We start from the raw sequence: 13,209 nt of genomic DNA, 5'->3' as shown, positions 1-13,209 counted from the left end.
GGATCGATAGCTTATTTTCCTGCCTTTTCTAACATTCAGAATAACATAGTGCACAACGAACTCTTTCAAATGATCGAAACTGACAAAACAATAAGATTCAATCTATGTGGTTTGTGGTTTGTTCTTAAGTATTTGAATACTCCTACGTCGTTTAGGCTAAAATCCGAGTTACAAAAAAAAGATATACAATCAGATTCAAAGACGGAAATTTACAAATATATGAAATCTCTATACGTGATGAAAGTGCGGTAAAAAGAAGGGCATCAGAATAAATAGTAAAAGTCATTAAAGAAATCCTGGAGGACAGCAAGAAGCCTACAAAAAGGCAAAACATATTTTTCCCAAGATGTATCAAAGGAAGTGTCGTCAATTTTCTTTTTGCATATTGGCAAAACGAAGGATTCCTTACAAGTGTGAAAGAAGCACTTTAAGTTAGTAATTTGTTAGTAAGAACCATATAAAAGCATCATAAACGGCGTTGCGTCTTCAGTCACAGCCAATTCTTTTTGGAAGCAAGGTCCTGAAACAGTTGGTCAGTTTGCCCTAGCTGAAGTAATTCTTCGAGAATAGCTTCTTTTTTGGCAGCTGTAAGCGGCTGATTCAGGTTCATCAACGTAAGTTTACATTTTTTTGGTTTTGTTAATACAGTTTTAGGACATTTACACATATTTCTACTATGGTTTAAGAAACTGTGTTAGAGCAAAGGTAAAAGAAATAGTAAAAGTCTGGAAGTGTTAACAAATCAAGAAAGATAAATGTAAATGGAAAGTGATGCTTCATATATGTATTTGGCTGTATTCTTTGCTAATAATTGTAAAATAAGAGAGGTGAATCGCAGTGCATATGAATTGATGAAGTAGATTAAAAAGAGACTTGCATTGGCTAAATGGAGGCCAAGTGCTGTATAATAGCACTTGTGAGACAACTATTTTTTGTAGAATTGAATTGAATTGAATATAAAATTTAGGCCTTGAGCCAAGCACTGGGCCATCAAAGGCCATTCAGCGCTGTATAATGCAAATTAATCAATCGTACCCGTACTCTCATATTTGGTATTATTTTAACTTCTAAAACCAATCACACAACTTTCATACAATAATATCTAAATGAAAAATAAGAAGAGATTAAAAGGATTGAAAAATAAATTAATCGAATTATTTGAAGCTTATGATATAGACCAAAACTCTGTATAATTCTTTTTCGAGTTTTGTAGAGCGAAATGTGGATGCTGAAGGTAACTAAAATAAAAATGCTAAAGATATTCCAGGTGTGACCAAGTTGTGGAATGATCTTCCTAATCAGGTAGTTGAATCAGTAGAACTTCAAAAGTTCAAACTTGCAGCAGATGTTTTCATGTTGAACAGGCTTGCATAAGTCCTTTTTAGTTCATAAATTGAATATGTTGCAATGCTGTTAATATTTTAAAAGTATTTTATTTTAATTTTCATTACTTCTTAAATCGTTTATTTATTTCCTTATTTCCTTTCCTCACTGGGCTATTTTTCCTGATGGAGCCCTTAAGCATATAGCATCTTGCTTTTCCAACTAGGATTGTAGCTTAGCTAGTAATAATAATAATAATAATAATATTAAGATGAACTAATTGCAAGGAATATATGGCGTAAAATGAATGGGTGAGAAATGTGGAGATATTTAAAAAGGGAGAAAACCTTAGTATAGGTAAAAGAGTGAATATTATTTTGATACTATTTGGTCATGTTGGAAGAGTAGTCGATAATAAATTGTTCAAGGATTATATACAATAGAGGTGTAGGAGAGAGAGGAAGGGAACGCTTAAATAGAGTTGGATAGATGGCATCAAAAGAATTAGATAGGCAAGGCATTAATATATATATATATATATATATATATATATATATATATATATATATATATAATATATATATATACATACATATAAATAAATATATATGCGTGTGTGTGTGTGTGTGTGTTCATATGCACTATATACGCATACAAACACACACACACATATATATATATATATATATATATATATATATATATATATATATATCTACATATATATATATATATATATATATATATATATATATATATATATATATATATATATATATATATACATATATGCTGTACATATATGTATATATATTACACCAGAGGTTATTTAAAGGGAGATGCGATGGCCAAGTGATTAATTTGCAATTAATAGCTGGAATATAACAATCAACACGATCAAAAGCTTTAGACCAGTCTAAATTTATTATCGCAGCTTGTTTATCATTATCATTTGCATAAATCATAATATCTCTCATTATGGAATTCAAGTTGATAATTAACCTATCATCAACACAACTAAACTGGTCGCGGGAAGAGGTTAAATTAAGAGGCAGGGTTGCCAGGTTGGCCTTTTACAAGTCAGAAACCTCAAATTTGTTCTTTTTGAAATTGGTTGGAATTTATTAACATCATGAAAAAAGGTTGGTCTTAAATGCTATATTTTTGGCCTTTTTCTACCTATGGGATGGCCTTTAAAATCTGTAGTAGATTAGAAGTTGGTCTTTTCATATTTTGAAAACCTGGTAACCCTGATAAGAGGTCAATATAAGTCTAGGTACATCTTCATAAATTTTATGAAAACCATATCAAACACCTTAAGAGGTCCTACTCCATACAGAGAAGGGGACAGTTTCCGTCGTTGATTTTGGCACACTTCACGGGACGTCTGACAGCTTTACATTGCAGCAGATAACGCTCTTTAGTAAAAGAGATACTTAGCAACGCTACCTGTCATACATACTGTAGTGTCTTAGCTTTTAAACACGTGATCAAGAGCATTTTTATTAATTTTGTGAAGTGCTAAATAGAAAAATATTTTTATTTGCTACATGAAGCCAAGGCTGATAATATTAGTATCTTTTAAACATATTAAACACCTGCTCATTCGGTCTTTTACCTTAATCAATGTCGAAAAATAGGGATTCCCTTGATTTCAGAATTTAGTTTAAAAGAAGGGGCAAGGGACAGTGCGGTAAAGACTGGCATACATACTCATGATCAGCGCCAAAGACCCCTCTTCAGGCATGCTAGGACCAAGGAGGGTCAGGCAATGGTTGCTGATGACTCAGCAGATAGACCTATAGGCCCCCCCCCACAATACTTAGCTCACAAGGATGGTGCAGTTGCAGCAACCAAAGAAACTAACGAGTTTGAGCCGGACTCGAACCCCAGTCTGGCGTTCACCAGTCAGGGACGTTATCACAGCGGCCACCATTTTGAGAATACATATTTATTAATGAGAATTGACAATGTCTTTTTTTTTCAATAAAATGACATATAAGCCTAATGTGCTGTGTGCGAAGATATGCATTTTGTGTCAATCCCTGCATTTGTGTTCCGAGGATAATTACATCGGTGTTGAAATAAAGCTTCTGAAGCTAGAAAAAAAAAAAGCTATTTCTTTCACGCTGGTTTGTAGCAGGCTAGACCAAAGTCAAAAGAAAATGATAGAAAATCTTACGTTTTTTATCGAGAATAATAGTATAAACTGTCTTGATTTCGTCCCTGATCATTCATGTAAGTTGTAGCCATTGCACATGTACCAGTTCCCCTCTCAGACGTTTTTTTATTACTAGTAATTCCTGCATAGTTCAGTTATGCTCTGGTTCCAGCTAAGAACATAAAGAGTAGTTATAATAGGATTTTTTAATGTTAAGGTTACTTATAAAAAATAAATGGCCAATCTCGTTTTTTTAATGGGACGCATTGAAAAAAATACATTGATTAGCAAAAGTATGGTACATACGGCTTCATTAATTCCGGCATACTTTAAGGGAGGCTAAGCAGACGTCTGACAGCTGTACTTGTATAATAAAGTCGCATTTTTATGAATTCGACGAAGTTCTGTTAAGAAAATAACATTATCTTTTTATTCACCACTTCGTAGAATTACTGAAAACGATTTTGATCACTTTATTGATCACTTTATTTACAAGCCTAGTGACTTTGTTTTATAGGCAACGTTGCCAAAAGTTTATTTTTGCTAAACAGTGTTACCTGTTACAATGTACAACTGTGAGACGTCTCGTTAGGTTCCCATGAGATGTACCAAAATTTTAAAGCCAACTGTGTTCTACAACTGTCAGACGTCCCGTTAGCTTCCAAGCTGTGAAGTGTAATGGAATTGATGGAATTAACTGTAATATTAAAAACTTTATTTTTCTTTGTCATTATACAGACCAGTCAATTGACAATATAGAAATGAAAGACTAAATTTAGTATATTTATTTCACTCTAAAAAGTATCAGTAATTATTTAATTTATTATAAATATCAGTCTAAACTGTTAAATTTCATATTTTCAGATGTCGTGGGATAAGCAGGAATATGCCCTCCCCTCCACCAACCCATATGGGAACTTCACGGTGGTTGATATGGCACCAAAGGAGATCCTTCACATGATTGATCCCCACTGGTACCAGTATCCCCCCTTGAATCCTCTTTGGTATGGTTTGGTTATGTTGTGGGTAGGTGTCATGGGATGTCTTTCCATCGCTGGTAACTTTGTTGTCATCTGGGTATTCATGAACACCAAGTCCCTTCGTACTCCAGCTAACTTGCTTGTTGTCAACTTGGCAATCTCAGATTTCCTAATGATGTTCTGCATGTTCCCACCCATGATGATTACTTGCTACTGGCAAGCATGGACTCTTGGTGCATTCTTCTGCGAAGTCTATGGATTCCTTGGATCTCTGTACGGCTGTGTCTCAATCTGGACCATGGTCTTTATCACCCTCGATCGATACAATGTTATTGTTAAAGGAGTTTCTGGAACCCCTCTTACAAGCAAAGGAGCTCTTATGAGGATTGCTGGTACTTGGGTCGCTTCCCTTGCCTGGTGTCTTCCCCCATTCTTTGGCTGGAACCGTTATGTGCCTGAGGGTAACATGACTGCCTGTGGTACTGACTATCTTAGTGAAGACGCTTTCTCACACTCTTACCTGTATATTTACTCTGTCTGGGTATACTTGTTCCCTCTTTTCTTCAACATCTACATGTACAGCATCATCATCAAGGCTGTTGCCAACCATGAGAAACAGATGCGTGAACAGGCCAAGAAGATGGGAGTTAAGTCTCTCAGGAGTGAAGAGAGCCAGAAGACCTCTGCCGAGTGCCGTCTGGCCAAGGTCGCCCTCATGACTGTGTCCCTGTGGTTCATTGCATGGACACCCTATTTCATCATTAACTGGACTGGTATGCTCAAGAAGGAAATGGTCTCACCTTTATACACCATCTGGGGTTCTGTATTCGCTAAGGCCAACGCTGTTTACAACCCAATTGTCTATGCCATCAGTCATCCCAAATACCGTGCAGCCCTTGAGAAGAAGCTTCCATGCTTGGCATGCACTACTGAGGGTCATGATACAGTGAGTGAGACTGCTTCTGCTGCTACTACCGAAAAGGCTGCCGAGTCTTCTTAAATGCCACATGACAAGGACTACTTTTCTCAGAAAGAATTCCTTTGATCTATGTTCCCTATTCCATTGAGCAATAATAAAAATACCAAAAACAAACACTTTCAATTCAACCTCTTATTCCAGTATATTTCCACATTGGTATCACTCTTAATGTTTATGTTTGTGTTACAAAGCAGCAGTTCCTTTATAAAAATATATATCTTAATAAGACTGTATATTCTTACATATAACTTCTAATCTAATTCATAAAACAAATTTGAATATCTTATTTTACAGAAGACCTCCTAGCAAGCTGCATGGCATTATGCAGTTTTCTAAGTCTTCTTAAGTTAGAAATGAGCAACAAATGATTGTTTCTGGTAATATCCGACAAATGATTGGTTTATTAAACCATTGAATTTAGTAATATAGTAATCATGAGTTTACTAAGAGTCAAATCTGTTCCCAATTTTTCATCAAAATAGATTAATCTACAAGATTACTTAGCGAATTGAAACAAATTGATGCTTGTAAAATAAAAATCATTCATCATTCAAATTCATATAAAAAAAATCACAGAATAATAGGATATTCTGAAAAATAATACAATTCCTTTATGGGAGCGGTGTTGTATCTACAACATGTACATCAAAACATTTATCCCTGAGTAATTAAGTTATATATATCCACCCTATATAACAAAGTGCATGTGTTTGGTTATATCTCTCTCTCTCTCTCTCGTTCACCAGTCGTCTCTATCTTGAGCTTTAAATTCAATAACTATCTATTCTAGTGCCTTGTGGAGCCCAGCTAAACGTTTGGTGAACTAATCTCTCTTGGGGAGTGCGAAGATCAAACCCAAACCATCTACATCTACCCCTCATCATGATCTCATCCACATATAGCACTCGAGTAATTTCTCTTATAGTTTCATTTTTAATTAGATCCTGCCATTTAACTCTTAATATTCTTTTGATGGTTTTGTTCTCAAATCTACTAAATTTATTGGAAATTGTTTCATTGTCATACCATGACTCATATCCACTAAACTGATATATACTGTATATAGTCTGATTTTTATATGTAATTTCAGACGATTTGATTCTGATTTTTACTTAACCTAGCCATTGTCTGATTTGCATTTTCAGTCTTTCACTAAACTCTAATTCTAAAGACCCTGTATTGGATATCATAGTTCCTAGATAATTAAATGATTATACCTTCTTATCCTTTCTCCTTCCAATGATATTTCATCTCCCATTGCCTATTCCGTTCTCACCATCTCTACTTTCTTCTATTTATCTTGAGCCCAACCTCGTGTGATATTTCATGCATTGTGGTGAGCAAGTATTGCAAATAATGCGCTGTTCTGCTAATAAGGACAGCATTATCAACATGCTCTAGGTCTGCTAATAACCTACTATATATATATATATATATATATATATATATATATATATATATATATATATATATATATATACAGTATATATATATATATATATATATATATGTAAATGTCACCCACGAAATGCATTTAATACCGAATTCTATCTTGGGAAATACATATCCACTTGGAATTCATTTTATGGTAACAGCTTCTGGCCGGGTGGTGATTCGAACCACCACCTGTACGGCTAGAAACTATGCTTGGCAGGGTGATATTTACATTAATTAAAATCACGTGTGCTTGTGATATATGTGGTTATTTTAATGAACATATATCACAAGCACACGTGATTTTAATTAATGTAAATATCACCCTGCCAAGCATAGTTTCTAGCCGTACAGGTGGTGGTTCGAATCACCACCCGGCCAGAAGCTGTTACCATAAAATGAATTCCAAGTGGATATGTATTTCCCAAGATAGAATTCGGTATTAAATGCATTTCGTGGGTGATATTTACATTAATTAAAATCACGTGTGCTTGTGATATATGTTCATATATATATATATATATATATATATATATATATATATATATATATATATATATATATATATATTTGGGCTCAAGCCATGTCGTCCTGATGGAAGTTCCTAAGGTAGCTTCTAAAGGATATATTATATACTACAGTGATATTCCCAGAGAATTACCCTTCGGGTCCCAGAATTCTAACTCCTGGAGCGAATATCCTTAAATTTTCTCAAGGATATCGCGTATATCAGAGGACGTATTGTTGACACGTCACATAGCAATCTTCGCCCCGATCAGTATTAACGCTTCGACGTGGCAAAAAAATAGAAGGGGGCCGTAACAAGGTTACCCCCGTTCCTGTACTACTATTGACAACCACCCCAGCGCCATTCCCAGGATGGCGGTCATTCATAATTTTGTAGAGATTTCGCTTAGTGGTGTTCCCTGTTGATCTAATTTTTCGATCGATTTTCAAGGATTTTTCATGCATTCTCCGACTTCTTTCGCCTTCGGAAAGTTGAGTATTGGGTTTTTACAATGAATAGTCTTTTAGCTTCCTTTTCACAGTGAAATTTGAGTAATTTATTGTGTTTAGAGCTAGCCTGTACCGGAGGCGCTATGAGCACTGTCGTTCGTTGGGCATGTTATTTAGTTAGCAGAACGACCTCCCGGTTTTAAATAGCTTCATATTTCATTACTTAATTATTTTATTATGTAGCTATTTAGGCAATATATTCTTGTAAAGATATTTACATTGTGCATATTTTTCCTTTCCATGTCGATCGTATAGTTAGAGTCTCGGTGAGTGAGGTAACCGAGATCTTGTCTCGCCTAGGTTTCTATCCTAGGCGTGTTATTATACGTTAGACACTCCCCGGTTACCCTTGTGTGGGTGATTTCAATTAGGCAGAGATAGATATCTCTTTTAATTGGATGAACTTTACCCCTTTCGAAAAGGGAGTTTCAAGGGTAATCCCTCTTCCCTCTGAGCGTAGCCTCTGGCTACAACCTCAGCGGGTCGGCCTCGAATTTTTAATTCAGGCATGACTTTCCTACGGTTTTTTCTGGCCTTCCTCCGTAACCGCAGATGCAGGTTTTTGGGGTTTTGGCCAGAATCTCAGAGTTTTTAGTCTGTGGTCGGTAGCTACCTAGCAAGTTGAATAGAATTCTTTTGCTACGTTAGGCTACCGACATAGGAGGCTAGACCTCCCTAGGCCACTCCTGAAGGGTCTGAACGATATGACCCTTCTTCCTGTGACCTAGCAGACTAGTCCTGTGTTAGTGGACCCTAGGCTGAGGAATAGATTCTTCTTATGCTTAGGGGACACTGGCACTTCAACCCCGTTTCCTTTCCTTTCATGGTGGTGGCGAGGGTGCTACCAACCTCTTATTTGTATTAATCTATCCCTAGGCTAAGGAATAGAATTCTTTAGCCGCCTGGGATAGTTCTAATACAGGATCGGAGTTGTTAGGTGGGGCAGGACAGGCTAAGGCTGGCTCCTGCTGTACCTTTCACAAGACCCTCTTTCCCTTCCCTTCTATCCCTTTATGTTGGCAATCCCGGCAACCTTACTGTTACCGGTGGATTGCCGGGATCAACCAGACTCCCCCTCTTTCAGTTGATAGCTGCCGGCCGGCAGTCTTAACATCTGTCGGCCAGCAGTAATGACAGATGTGAGCTGCCAGCCATTTTTGTTGCCGGCAGTCTTAACATCTGTCGGCCAGCAGTAATAACAGATGTGAGCTGCCGGCCATTTTTGTTGCCGGCCGGCAGTAAAGAATACTGCCGGCCGGCAGTAAAGACTACTGCCGGCCGGCAATCATGGCTGCTGCCGGCCGGCAGTCATGGTGATTGCTGGCAGGTAACTAGGGCAGCTGCTGGCCATGTTGGCTGTAAGTGGGAAGTCCCTTCTGTTTATAAAGGTTCTTCAGTTCTTTCTTGAACTGCTAGCAACAGTGGCTACTGCCGGGGTGCTGCCTACCAGGCCGGCACAGAATGGTGCCTGCTCAACCGGCAGCACGCCAACTGTACTGGCCAGCGGTGCCGGCCGGCAAGGTAGCTGAATGGAAGCTTGAATTTTATATTCTCCCCTTCCATTTGAACCTTCTTTCTGGAGAAGGTAGTAATAGTAGACTTTTACATCCCTTTTACTGTATATATATATACAGTATTAGGAAGCCTGTTCTCCATGCTATCTCTTTTTCTTTTAGCTAGCAGGTTAGATGTGCTAGCATTAGCTAGCTATGCTGACGACATGCTGGCTGTACTACAGTAGATGTTTATACAGGTAGTTAGTATTTTACAGTATAGGATACATACGTATACTGTAAATAGAAAGCTTCTGTATATTTTATGCTAGTAGTGCTTTTCCAATATATTTGAAAATCCTACCCAAATATTTGTGGAACCCAATCTCATATTGAAAGAATTTAATTCTTCAATATTCTGATTAGTAATCAGTCTTCAGATTACCCTGCAATATTAAAATTTTAAGGACTGGAGATTACACTCCTAACCCTTATAGGGCAGAGCCCTTATCCTCGAGTCTCCATGATTAGGAAACTCTATGTTTTAATTTTGTAAGGGGGGTCATAGCAAATAAGTTGGGTGGGATATATACAAATATATGTTTTCCTTTCCATACTATGTATAATTATACAGTAGCCAGTATATTGCAATATAGTGCATACTGCAAATAGAAAACTACGATATGATTATACAGTAACTATTTCTAGCATATCTTGGGTATCCTCATGTGAGCTTATGCTGCAGCCGCTCTTACATTGAAGGAATAGTGTTTCTTCATTAAGCTGACTGAGAAATCGGTCTTCCATACCCCACAGTATTTAGTATGAAAGGGACAGTGAAGTATACACTTCCCTATCCCTAGGGGTTAGAAAACCCCTTTTTTCAGTTGGAATTCCCTCGAAGGGAAATTCCTATCACTTAATACTGAGAGGAGGTACCAGCATTTGCTTGCAAGGGATACACAAGTATGTGTCTCCTACTATCCCTTTATAGCTTGCTATCCTAAGCTATTCTGTCAAGATACGACTTTTGATTTATTGATTATCAGTGAGTTAATCAATCGTATACTCATTTTGTTTTCCTTTCTTTACAGGAGGAACGCCAGATGTCATGTGTTGCAGTCTTCTGCAAAACTAAGAGTAAGTGTTTTTACGGACATAATGCATGCAGGTTTCATGCCCCCTGCAATCTTATTTCCGGTCACCTGCAGTATTGGAACCCGCAGGCCTGCAAAGTATGTCGGGCCCTATTGTCCGAAGGTTTCAAGAATCCCAAGTCGGTGGAAACTAGGGATGCAGCTCGTTTCAAACTACGCAACTGGGTGAGAGGCTTTCAGAAAATCTCTCCGGGACCTTACCTGCCTAATGACAAGATGCGTAGGTTACTATTTCTAACAGCGAGTAAGGAAATAGTGGTACCCCAGACACGAGGTACGTTTCCCGATGGCCAGATAGCCTTTGGGAAGGAGCGCAAAAAGCGCCCACGGGAAGAAGGGGAGAATATCGGGTTAGAATTGCCTCCGTCCCAACAGGCTCATGAGCCAACGACATCGATATCTCCGCCTTCTATCCCTCTTTTAGATGGAATGAACCAGTAATGAGCACAAGTCAAGAATCTAGTAGAAAATTTACAGAGCACAAAGCAGGAAGCGAAATGCAAGGTTGAGCTTGGCAAAGCTCCACTTGTCGCTCCTAAAGGGTCGTACAAAAGACTCGTAGATCAAGACCTTCTGACATGCTCCACAACCAATCCCTGGAGGTTTGCGGAGCTAATGCCGATTTCAAACGGCAAACTCTACATCTCGGAGAAGATGGGTGCTGTTCCTTTGGACAAAATCCAGTTCTGGCCAAGCTTTGACGCTTTCCCGAACTGTTTCATTAGACTGAAGGATGAACCAACATCAGGAAAAGGAACGGAATCAAAGGAGGTTATGATTCTCGATAATGATAAAGCACAGGCTGTGGAGGAGTTATTTTTTGTTTTATTTTATTTTTGGTTTTGCCAAATCCTGAGAGAGAGAGAGAGAGAGAGAGAGAGAGAGAGAGAGAGAGAGAGAGAGAGAGAGAGAGAGAGAGAGAGAGAGAGAGATATTGTGTTAGCGAGCGAAAGTAGTTAGGTTAACGATCGTTTGTGGTGAGAAAGACTGTTGGTACAAATGAGATTGTTTGTTTACATTTTTAGTAAGGTTACGACAGTGGTGAATGTTTCGGAGCGAATGCTTTTTTTGATTGACTGCGTCCTGAGTCAGTTGTGTGAACGCTGGAATTATTATTTTTCTTTACCAGCGAGGAAGTGATTTTTGATTTTCTGAGTAAGTACAGTTTTGTTTATCTTTGCTTGTCGTGATTGTGAATGATAGGAACAATTTATTATTTATCTTTGATTATAGTGCGATAGTTCAGTTAGCTAGAAGTGTTCGTAAGTGTTTTTCTTTCTTTATTTTTGGCAGGCCGTAATTCCTCCTTTGGAGAGACCGAATTATGAAAGTGAATTTATTGTTGATGACCTGGCCTGTATTAAGATTTTGTTTGTACTGCTCATTTGACTGCTCAACTGTTGACGACCTGGCCTGTGTATTTGGATTGATGATGATGATGATGACGATGATGATGATGATGATGATACTGGCACCTGTGACTCAAGGAGTTGAGGCCGTTATGGCATATTAAGAGAGACTCCTGTTTACCATATAGTGGTAGTTTGCCGTGAAAAGACAGTTCGGCTTGTGTGTGGCGTCAGTGCTGGTGTCGCAATATATATAAACATATATTTTGAGTTGGTGTGCGGTTTAGATTTAAGTTTGTTAGGGTTTTTTGCGTTTATTTGGATGGGGTTTATGGTATATATAGTGTAAAGTTTTTGATGCTGGTGATTCTAGTTTAAAGTGTTAAGTTTTGATTAGTTTAAAGTCTTTTTTTGGATGGTTTGGTTTGATTTATTATAGTTTGTAAGAAATATATAGTTTTAAGGTCATGTTTTTGTTTTGTTTTTGTCCTTTTGTCCAAGAGTCCCGCTGCTGATAACGTAAGGGGAAAGGTTGTATTGAGGAGACATTGGTCTGTTTAGAGTGATTCAAGGGTGTGGGGGTTGTTTTTGCAACATCCCGCCACATTATTTTGGCGCCCGAACAGGGACTGCTGAGGCGGGACTGATAGCTGGACTCTTTGATGAAGGACTGATAGGATACGAATTTAGAATTAAGGTTGAAGAAAAATGGAAGGTAAATACAAGGCTTTGGAGGAGGAATTGCAGCTGAGTAAGGAGCGTGAGGAGAAATTGTTGGAAGAGAATAAGTGGTTAAGGTGTGAGAATGAGGAGATGCATAGGAAACTGAGGGAAATTCAGGGAACTGTAGAGAGAGTGGAAGAGGGTGTTGAGATGAGGATGCGAGAGAATGAAGAACGAATGGAGAAACGAATGGAAGATATGATGGGGCAAGTCATGGGGATGATGAAAACTATAATGGGTGAAGGTGCAGTCGGAGGAGTGTCCTCAGCTTCGGGTAATGGGTTGGTAGTGGAAGAGAAGGTTAAGGTAGGTGATAATGGGAAAGGAAGTGATAGTGATAGTAGTAATAGTGATGGTGATATTGAAGATAAGGGAATTAGGCATAGTAAGGATGAACAGAAAGGTGAGAGGAAAGATGAAAGGAAAGGTAAAAGTGATGTGAAGAAAGAGAAGAAAAAGTATCAGGCTGATAGCAAGGACGATCGTGAATGGGTGAAAGTGGTAAGTAAGAAAAAGGGTAAGAAGGGAATGGTTAAGGATAGGAATTTAAGTGTGGAAGTGGATTCATTATATTCAAATGAGGAAGAAGGTAA

At 37.9% G+C, this 13,209-nt stretch overlaps 1 protein-coding gene across 1 annotated transcript; it reads left to right on the top strand.

Annotated features, from left to right (window-relative positions):
- Positions 1-455: 455 nt before the first annotated feature.
- On the top strand, positions 456-5,557 carry LOC137638440 (rhodopsin-like). The gene is made up of 2 exons (XM_068370510.1): positions 456-614; positions 4,349-5,557. The coding sequence occupies exon 2, from the start codon at positions 4,349-4,351 to the stop codon at positions 5,462-5,464; it is 1,116 nt and encodes a 371-aa protein (XP_068226611.1). The 5' UTR covers positions 456-614; the 3' UTR covers positions 5,465-5,557.
- The last annotated feature ends 7,652 nt before the right edge of the window (positions 5,558-13,209 follow it).

The sequence above is a fragment of the Palaemon carinicauda genome, chromosome 3 (assembly GCF_036898095.1).
Source record: "Palaemon carinicauda isolate YSFRI2023 chromosome 3, ASM3689809v2, whole genome shotgun sequence".
NCBI classification, from domain to species: domain Eukaryota; kingdom Metazoa; phylum Arthropoda; class Malacostraca; order Decapoda; family Palaemonidae; genus Palaemon; species Palaemon carinicauda.
The sequence above is the reverse complement of the archived record's forward strand: the minus strand, read 5'-3'. Positions and strand labels throughout refer to the sequence as shown.